General features: G+C 38.4%; 2 protein-coding genes across 8 annotated transcripts in view; one reads left to right on the plus strand and one right to left on the minus strand.

The window, feature by feature from the left end:
• CEP290 (centrosomal protein 290) overlaps nt 1-10,081 on the plus strand; it is a 78,872-nt gene that overhangs the window by 63,728 nt on the left and 5,063 nt on the right. For all 7 annotated transcript variants that reach the window (XM_042467179.1, XM_042467181.1, XM_042467177.1 and 4 more), the window contains 6 exons: nt 1,515-1,649; nt 3,051-3,137; nt 5,903-6,067; nt 6,347-6,469; nt 6,753-6,925; nt 8,695-8,818. In XM_042467179.1, the coding sequence (XP_042323113.1) occupies nt 1,515-1,649; nt 3,051-3,137; nt 5,903-6,067; nt 6,347-6,469; nt 6,753-6,925; nt 8,695-8,818 (807 nt within the window). The remainder of the gene's footprint in view (nt 1-1,514; nt 1,650-3,050; nt 3,138-5,902; nt 6,068-6,346; nt 6,470-6,752; nt 6,926-8,694; nt 8,819-10,081) is intronic.
• Nucleotides 6,985-10,081, minus strand: part of C5H12orf29 (chromosome 5 C12orf29 homolog) — a 17,041-nt gene continuing 13,944 nt past the window's right edge. Inside the window, exon 8 of the mRNA XM_042467192.1 lies at nt 6,985-7,229. Coding sequence (XP_042323126.1) covers nt 7,213-7,229 — 17 coding nt within the window. The 3' untranslated portion in view covers nt 6,985-7,212. The remainder of the gene's footprint in view (nt 7,230-10,081) is intronic.

The following is a 10,081-nucleotide window of genomic DNA, read 5'->3' on the forward strand; positions in this document are numbered from 1 at the left end:
CCATTTGTCAAATTTCCCCATTTGGCCTGCCATGCACCATGGTTGCTATTTCAGGACAATGCAAATATGTTTCCTTCTCCCATTTTTTAAATGTATTTGGATGGTGCTGTCTTTATAATAATAATTTATGTATCCTTTATTTTTTTATCTTGTTTTCCTAAACTGGCCTATAGCTTTGCTGAAATTTAATATATAAATATTTCAATTAAATAAATAATGCACATCTTTCAGTATGGTGTAGTGGTTTGAGCATTGGACTATGGCTAGGAGACCAGGACTTGAATCCATATGCTCACCCATAGAAACCCACTGGGTGATCTTGGGCAAGACATACTCTCTCAGCCTCAGAAGTCAAAGGGAAACCTCCTCTGAACCCCCTTTCCAAGAAAATGCCGTGATCTTACTATCATCATAAATAAGAAATAACTTGAAGACACACAACCATAACATAAACATCTTTCAAATAAATACATAAAAGATATATTTTGGTTTAAAAAACCTACTTACTTGCTAATTAGCTTACTTGCTGTTCACCGCTATGATCTTTTGAATAGCGGTATATAAATCAAACAAATTATTATTATTATTATTATTATTATTATTATTATTATTATTACTTCCTGGGATATTGATACTGATGTAAAGATTCAGGATATCTGATTTAATATCTTAGAAATCATATACATTGAACAATAGCAGTAGAGTATAGAATTTATAAACAACTTGTATTAAACTTTGAGCCATAGTAGTTCTAATGCCCCCAAAGGGCATTTTTGTTAGGTCTGTTCCATAGTTTCTAATATATATACAAACAAAACAAGCAATGTTCAGTTATATACTGTTTACCACCTAAGCAGTGTCTAAGCGGTTTACAACTGTAAGCTAATTTGCCCCAACAATCTGGGTACTCGTTTTAGCAACCTCGGAAGGATGCAAGCCTGGGTCAAGCTTGAGCCCTTTTGCTGGTCTTGAACTTGCAACCTTGTGGTTTTGAGTGAGTGGCAGCAGTACAGGCATTTTAACCACTGCGCCACCAGGGCTTCTCTAAGTTATAAACTGATCAGGCCTAATTCTTTGTATCTGTTTCATGGGTTGTTCCTTAGAGCTCCTCCGGCAGGCTTGTTCTTCTGTTTTAGTTGTTTTCTGCTGTCTGCAGAACCTTGTCCTCACATTTCATTTTTACCACATCCTGCCACTCATCCTTCTGCTCATTCCACCTCCTCTGTTTTTTATCTTCCCTTTTAGTTACTGTTATTACCCTAAGTTCCAAAATAAAGTCATTTTCATTTTCTTCAGTGGTTGGATGTGTTGACTGTCTGGAAAATTATACAGCTAAACAGAGCATATGTCAAAACCTCTGCTGCCACCCATCAAATTTATGGACAATAGGGGCATATAAGAGGCTTACTTTACAGTGTCATACATAATTGTTTCCGACAATATTGTTGTCAAACTTAACAAAATGCAAATATTCAGTGTGTTGACATGCCTTATACTTCTTTCTGCTTCTTAAGACATCCGGATTAGGATCAGATGATCAGTATCAAAAGGAACAAGAGCTTCAAAAGGAGAACCTAATGTTGTCATCTGAAAATATGGAACTTCGATTCCAGCTAGAGCAAGCCAATAAAGACTTACCAAGATTAAAGGTATATATATATATATTGCATGTAGGTTGATTGTTTAGTCCTAAGGCTTCTAATCATTCATGTTACCAGATAAAAATGTCACATTTCATGGCTGGCTTCACACCAACAAACTGGGCTTCTTCCCTGTAAAAAGTTTGAGAGTAGCAAACTTGACATTGGTGAGATAGAAGAAAAAAAAGTTACAGGGCTGTTGTTTCCAAATTACCACACAGAATTGAATATTTTACACTGGAATACTTTCTTATTGATTTTGTGTGATCATATGTGTTACTGTATTAATCTTCAATGTAGGTTCTTGAACTTCTGATAGCTGTAATTGTTTATAGCTGAAAAGATTTGAGTGTGCTAGAACAAGAGTTGCATAACCACACAATGTACTCTTCCTCGTTCTACCTAAAGTGCTAGAAAGAGAGTTTCTAGGAAGAAACAATCAAAAAGCCCCACAAGTGTAGCCAATTAGCACAAATAGTCCCTGGCACATGGGGGGCACTATTGGTCCCCCACCAAATAGCTCAGGAACCACTGCGCATGTCAAACATTATTGACATGGACAGGAACCCAGGGAAATACCATAAGAGATCTGTGAGATGCATATAAACATGGTTAATTCTGCTGTATTTCTGCAGCTACTGTCTTTGGCTTGCACTATTTTTATAAAATCAAAATTATACATCTCTTTCTCTTCCCTCTAGCCTGGAAGTGAATGCAATGAGTTACTGTATATTCAAAGGCTGTTACAGCAGATCAACAATAATATGTCTTCAGTAGGATTCCCATTGAAATGCATGCAATACAAACAGATGGCTTCCACATTAAGACACACAACTGCTTTCTGTTGCAGTTTTCTCATTTGGATATAAAAGTCTGCTTCCCCCATATGTTGATTCTTCTCATGATCGATTCTATATTTCCAATGATCTGTCATGATAGCTGAGCCCAGTTACTCTTTTCAAAATATTTTTACATACCAAACTACCTGATCATTGATAGGGAAGTGCTTCATGAAAATTATGACTTCGTTGAGCATCACTAGATTGAGGTGAAAATGGAGTGGTATTTGTAGACCCATACTGTATTGCTAGTATTATTGTTGGAAATATATATGTATTAGGCAAGATCGTGTAGAGCAATGGACATACAGCTCTGCTGCAGCAGATTTCTGTGAGGTCCAGTACAGCAACTGATTATGATTTCTTTCCCTTTTGTCTGCATGTCACTTATATGCAATTTCTGGTTTAAGAAGTCATTTGTAGAAAAATTCTTTCCAATAGAACAAAAAGGAGGAAGGGGGAAAGAATCGTCTAACCGGTTTTTATTTTTGCATGAGCGTTTATGCATATAAACCCACATTTTTGAATGCAGTACAGAGTGGGATAAAACTGTTGTTTTATTCTTTCTTAGAATCAAGTGGCTGATTTGAAAGAAATGTGTGAACTTCTGAAGCGAGAAAAGGCAGAAGCTGAGCGGAAGTTAGGCAATGTCAGAGGGGTAAGAATCACATTCTGGAATTTGTGTTTTGAGGACAAGGCAAAACAAAATCTTTGTCATCCTTTTATTTGCCAAAGCTAAAACAGGAAAATAATACATTATATGGATTAATGTATGCACAAATGCTTATTTACCAAAAATACTTATTGATAAATAAATACAATTTAATCACTAAATATTTCTCAATTAGTAATATATTATAGGTAAAATATTATAACTTTTGATGTTCTACCTTATATTTACACTTGGTAAAGTTACTAAGAATATGGGAGTCACCTTGCTTAATTAAATCTAGTTCATTACACACCAGCCACTCACTACACAAGAAGAGAATTGGTTTTAGAAATGAAATCTCAAGGAGATTCTTTTGCTTTGCTCCCCATCTTATTAATGTTTTGTTTCAATTAGGTGTTATTTCCCAGAAAGTGTACCACACAAAAGACTCTGGATTTTCATATTATCATTTGCCTACTCTGTTTCTCTAAGTATAAGTACTTCTGAAACTGTTTGTCAATATCTACTGTCTTCCTGTCCTTCCCCATCACCATTTAGGCTGTAAATATTATTCTAGTTTTTTTTCTCTTCTTAGTTTTCTTCCCTTAGCCTTTTGTCCTGTCTCCTCCCAGCCTCTGCTCTGCTTTCAGCTTCAGCTACTCCTAACAGTGCTGTGTCTGGTTCTTGTAAACTGTGCTAACCACAGCTTCGGGCCAATGATGTGTAGCTACCTTAAAACCCACTTCAGTTAGCCTTTACCAAGGGCCATTAAATGTTATTTTGGAGTGTCCTTCAGAACACCATCATCTGAGGTCTTTACAATGCCACTGGTTAGTATATGTATATCCTTTCAGTTCAGTTTACTGTCAGATGTGATGTGTTCCTTATGTGATTGTTAACAAGCTTCCATTGTCAAGCCCTAACATATTATTACCTCAGAAACTTTTTCCCGGTTTCATTTCAGGCTACCATGTTTCATCATTGTTTAAGTGTTATTCTTTATTTTTAAATTGATCAGTATCCTGCCTTTTCCCCAGAACTGGGATCTAAAGGGGCATACAACATAATTTAAATAAGCAAGTACCAACAAAGCCCCAGTATGTTACAAATATTAAAATGCAAAATTAAAACACATTAACACCTTCAAAATATATCAAATAATGAATAGAATTGATTTAGTACATCCATTAAAACCCTTCTCTCTAAAGTCATTGTTTAAGCCTATGAAGCATCTATCTTTTTACACACGATTTCAGTAATGCCTTTGACAAGGTCCCCTATGACATTCTTGCAAACAAGCTTGTAAAATGTGGGCTAGACAAGGTATCTGTTACATGGATTTGTAATTGGTTGATTGGCCGAACCCAAAGGGTGCTGGAGAGAAGTGACCAGTGGGGTCCCACCGGGCTATGTCCAGGGCCTAGTGCTGTTCAATATATTTATTAATGTCTTGGATGACAGTATTGGGGGCATAGTTATCAAATTTGCAGATGACACCAAATTAGAAGTAGCAGCTAATATCCCAGAGGACAGGATCAAAATTCAAAATAACCTGAATAGGCTAGAAAGCTGGGCTAAAGCTAACAAAATGAATTTCAACATGGAGAAATGTAAGGTACTGCACTTAGGGCAGAAAAATGAAATGCACAGATATAAGATGGGGGACGGACACCTGGCTGAACGAGACTACAAGTGAAAGGGATCTAGGAGTCCAAGTAGACCACAAGTTGAACATGAGTCAGCAGTATGATGCAGTAGCTAAAAAGGCTAATGCAATTTTAGGCTGCATCAATAGAAGTATAGTGTCTAGATCAAGGGAAGTAATAGTGCCACTTTATTCTGCTTTGGTCAGGCCCCACCTGGAATACTGTGTCCTATTCTGGGCAACACAATTCAAAAAGGATGTTGAGAAACTGGAGTGTGTCCAAAGGAGGGCAACTAAAATGGGTGAAGGGTTTGGAAACTGTGTCCTATGAGGAACGAATTAGGAAGCTGGGGGTGTTTAGCCTGGAGAAGAGAAGGTTAAGAGGTGACATGATAGCCCTGTTTAAATATTTGAAGGGATGTCATATTGAGGAGGGAGCAAGCTTGTTTTCTGCTGCTCTAGAGAACAGGACCCGGAACAGTGGATGCAAGCTGCAGGAAGAGATTCCACCTCAACATTAGGAGGAACTTCCTGATAGTAAGGGCTGTTCCACAGTAGAACACACTTCCTCGGAGAGTGGTGGAGTCTCCCTCCTTGGAAGTCTTTAAACAGAAGCTCGATGGCCATCTGTTGAGCATGCTTTGATTGAGAGTTCCTGCATGGTGGACTGGATGGCCCTTGTGGGCTCTTCCATGATTCTATGATTTCATCACACTGTTCCTGCAAACAGTCCTGCTTTAGCTAACCTTACATAGTACTACTCTGTAGAGGCAAGTGGAGATGAAAACTAGTAGTGTGGGAATAACAGAGGTCACTCTGATAACATTGGCTGCTCCTGGCATGTCCAACTGGATACATGTTTGCTCTTTAAAAAGTTCTTCATTCTCATTTTCACACAGCACCATCTCCTGTTTTCTACAATGATGTAAGACTGTGATAGCACCAAGTGTACCTAAAGCATATGATAGGATGTTGACACAAATATCAGTCACCAACTGTTTTTGACAATCAGGGAAGAAAATTGTGAAGTCCAACAATTGAAAATATTAATCATATTTCATTTACTAATTTTCCTAACAAGTCTTTATTATTCTCCTCCCTCTTTCCCAATTGCTTTGCCATGTAGTCTGGAAGGAGTGGTAAGACTATTCCAGAATTAGAAAAAACAATCGGTTTAATGAAAAAGGTTGTAGAAAGAGTCCAAAGAGAAAATGAAGAGCTTAAGAAAGCACCTCGAGTAGTCTCCAGTGAAAAAATGTCCAGTCTGGAACAAGAAAATGAGTGTTTAAAGGTAATGTGTTTTCCTTTAAGAGGAATTTGTTAATATTAAAAGTACATACCCAGAATGATGATGCTAATTCAAATAATGCCAATAATTTCACATGAGCAAAACAAATGGTTTTTATTTAGATTTTTATATATATTAATGATTAAAATTTAGTTAAACAAATTTATTCACTAAAAACTTTTTTATAAAAAACATTCTACATAGTACAATAAATACACTACAGCATCAGCAATTTGAGAGATAATAAATATTTCTTTTTGTTCTTTATCTGTGAAATGTAAGTCTGAACTGGAAAAACTGAAGCTTCACCTTAGTGATGAATTGAGTACACGCTATGAACTCAAGAGTAAAGGTACAGAAAAAATAATTGCTGAAAATGAGAGAATACGAAAGGAGCTGAAAAAGGTACAGCTATAAAATGTACAATTATGATGCATGTATTTTATGAAAATTGTTATAAATTGGTTCCTCCTGCAAGACTAAAAGACATTTTGGCTTAGAGGAAATCAAGCTTGATTACACTTATCACCATCATTTTCATCATTGCTACAACTACTAAAATGGACTTTTCTAGCTGGGATTTTTACATCTTGTTAACAGTACTGAAGTGTTAAAGCTGGCTCATGAAGAGTGAAGATAAAGGGACACAAAGAAATTTTATGTCCAAACTTGTTTTGTTGGTCAACAGGAAGCAGAGAATGCAGAAAAGCTGCGAATAGCAAAGATTAATCTTGAAATAATAAATGAGAAATTGTCTGCGGAACTGGAAGAAAAAATAAAGAAATTAAACATGGCTGAAAGCAGAATCCCACAGCTTGAAGGCGCTGACAGCAAGAGCTGGAAATCTATGGTCATAACAAGGTAGATTGAAGAATACTGTAGTCTGGCATTTCCATTTCCTGCAAAGTTTCAAATGAACAAGAGACTTGTTTTCAAATTTGCTTGCATTTCTATACTCACCATCAAAAAGACCAGGATCGACCAATTTGTTATCATACTTTTGCTAATGTAACAGGATTTTCTTTGCACTGCCACCCAAAAATCTGCTTTCAACAGTTTCTGATATCTTCAGAGATGTTGAGGGCACAGGAGGAGGGCTGCAGAGGTAGTCCTTCACATTTCATGGGTGGAACTGTTGATATTCAGTATCAACACAGGATCCTGGCTAAAAGATACGCATTGAGGGTCATTTAAGTTGAAGTAATTAATTAGTTTGAGAGCCAACATGGTTTGAGCATTGGACTATGACTCCGGAGACCAGGGTTCTAATCCCTGCTCAGCCATGGAAACCCTCTGGGTGACTTTGGGCAAGTCACTCTTTCAGCCTCAGAGGAAGGCAAGGCAAACCCTCCCTGAACAAATCTTGCTAAGAAAACCCTGTGATAGGGTTACCTTAGGGTTGCCATAAGTCAAAATGGATGTAAAAACACACAGCAGCAACAAGCAGTCCTCATCATGCCGTTCTGCTAAAGGAAAACAAGGGTGGGTTACACACCGCATTAAAGTACGTGCGTAGCACGTACTAGGGTTAGGGAAGTGCAGTGCTTCCGCACCTCCCTAACACTCTCCGCGTAAAAAATGACGGCGGCCGTTCCAGACAGCCGCCGCCATGAGGACGTCACAGCTACGCCGCCTCTATACGGGGCAGCGCGGACGTGACGTCCTCGCTCTGCACCAGGGCACCTAGTGCGCCCTTAGCGCAGACCAGGAAGAAGCTCCATTTCAGAGCTCCTTCCTGGTTTACGGTGCTGCTTTGCGTCGCTGGGCGCAGCCTTCAGATGGCTGCGCCCAGCGAAGCAAGGGACGCTGCGGGGTGTCCTTGGGGCTTGAAGCCCCAAGGACACCCCTTTTCAGGCTGCGGGGAAGCGGCGTTTTGCTGCTTCCCCACAGCCTGAAAAGCGGCGGATCGGGGTCTCAGCGGCTGCCGTTCTAGCAGCTGAGGCCTCGATACACCAGGGAAAGGGGCGGGTACAGCCCGCCCCAAATGGGCGGTCTGTAACCCGCCAAGGAGTGACTTGGCTATATTAAACTAGGGCCCAGCTGATCTGCTTTCCAACAACGATAAATGGTCCAATGTTGGATCAGTGTATCATCTGCCTAATGCCCATAAACTTGTTTCTACATCTACTTGGACTTTGGCAATAATGGTACATATTGTAATGTTAAGTAAACTCCATTTTATTGCAAGCAGATTCTTCTCCCATTTGAAAAGCAGAGAGCAATTTACATATTTACTGTAACAGAGATGACTGCAAAGCTGTCTGTTCCTCAAATTTTTTTTTAATTTGTCCTACTTGTGAATTTTAACAGTTTGGAAGATTTTGCTATGTATAATACTTATTTTTTTTAATTTATACCCCGCTCTTCAGCCAAGGCTATCAGAGCGGCTTACAATTTGTTAATTAGGCATTTAAGCATGGGTTATGCATGTTCCACAGCAGATGACACCTTAATATGATTTATAAACCATTAATTTTGTTGTACTGTACTATATAAAACATACTACTTGTGCTCTATTATTTTAAATAGTTTCTCTTTGCTGTTCATTCTTGACATAACAATTTGAGATTTTCTTTTACTATCTGCAAATATTATAGTTTTAATAGAAATGAATTTTCTGCTACTTCTAGAATGTATGAAAATAAGATGAAAGAAATGGAGGCTGATATTGCCAAAAAAGCTCAAGCTATTAGTGATCTTAAACAGCAACTGGAGAAAGCCAAAGAAGAATATACCAAAGACATAAAAGAACAAGTGAGTAAAGAATTACTGTGGGTTTAGTTTGCTAACCTTCTATCATTGATATTTTATTTGAACTCTTAATGCACTATAGTACCTTGGCTAGGATCCAGAAACAGAACTTGTCAACAGAACTGAGGTATTAACCTCCTGTGCAACCCCACACTTGTTCCTTGTGGCTGAAGAAGCTGCTTTTTTATGGTGCAGAAGGAGGCAGAGAAATAAATAATAATAACAATTTTACACTGGTGCCTCGGGTTACGAAATTAATTCGTTCTGCCATTCCTTTCGTAACCCGAAAATTTCGTAACCCGAAAAGGCTTTCCGTTAGCACTGGAAAGCCTATAGCTGCACTTTGCAGCATTTGAATTTCGCGCCGAAATGAATTTCGTAACCCGAAAAATATTTCGTAACCCGAAACAGTTTTTGCCAATCCAACTTTTTCGTATCCCGGAAATTTCGTAACCCGATCATTTCGTATCCCGAGGCACCAGTGTATATCCTGCCCTTTTCCACTTTGGGACTCAAGGTGGTTTACAAAGCTTAAAAATATAATTAAACTAACAATTCAGTTAAAAACAGTTAAAATTAACAATTAAAAAGAGCAAATATAAACAACACAACACATAAAGGCCCTTTCCCCCAGGCAGTCATCCCTCAAATGCCAAAAAGGTTTTCACTAGCATACAAAATGACAGAAAGAATGGTGCCAGTCTAGCCTCTTTATAGCCTAGGAGCAGCCACCATAAAGGCCCTGTATTTTGTTCCCATCACATATACCTATGTAGATAGTGGAACAGTGAAAAGCCCCACTACCACCAAGATCTCAAGACATAAGCAGACTCCTAGAAGTAGATATGAACTTTCAGGTAACTTGTAGGACTTTGTAACGAGCACCTTGCATTGTGCTCAGAAATACACCAGTAGCCAGTCCCTGTTAAGAAAACCTGATCACATACCATCATTTAGGGTTTTATTTTTATTTTTTTGGCAAGATTTATTCAGGGGTTTGCTGTTTTGCTGAAAGAGTGACTTGCCCAAGGTCCCCCAGTAGGTTTCCATGGTTGACTGACCCTGTTCTTCCAGAATCCTAGTTCATCCCTTATCCCAATTATATCACATTGGTTCTCACAGAAGTACCAAATTAAAAACCACAACGCAATGACGACTGAACACACCATTGACTTAGGTCTTGGAATAGCACCACTGTTTAAACCACAACGCAATGACGACTGAACACACCATTGACTTAGGTCTTGGAATAGCACCACTGTTTAA

The sequence above is a fragment of the Sceloporus undulatus genome, chromosome 5 (assembly GCF_019175285.1).
Source record: "Sceloporus undulatus isolate JIND9_A2432 ecotype Alabama chromosome 5, SceUnd_v1.1, whole genome shotgun sequence".
Taxonomy (NCBI): Eukaryota; Metazoa; Chordata; class Lepidosauria; order Squamata; family Phrynosomatidae; genus Sceloporus; species Sceloporus undulatus.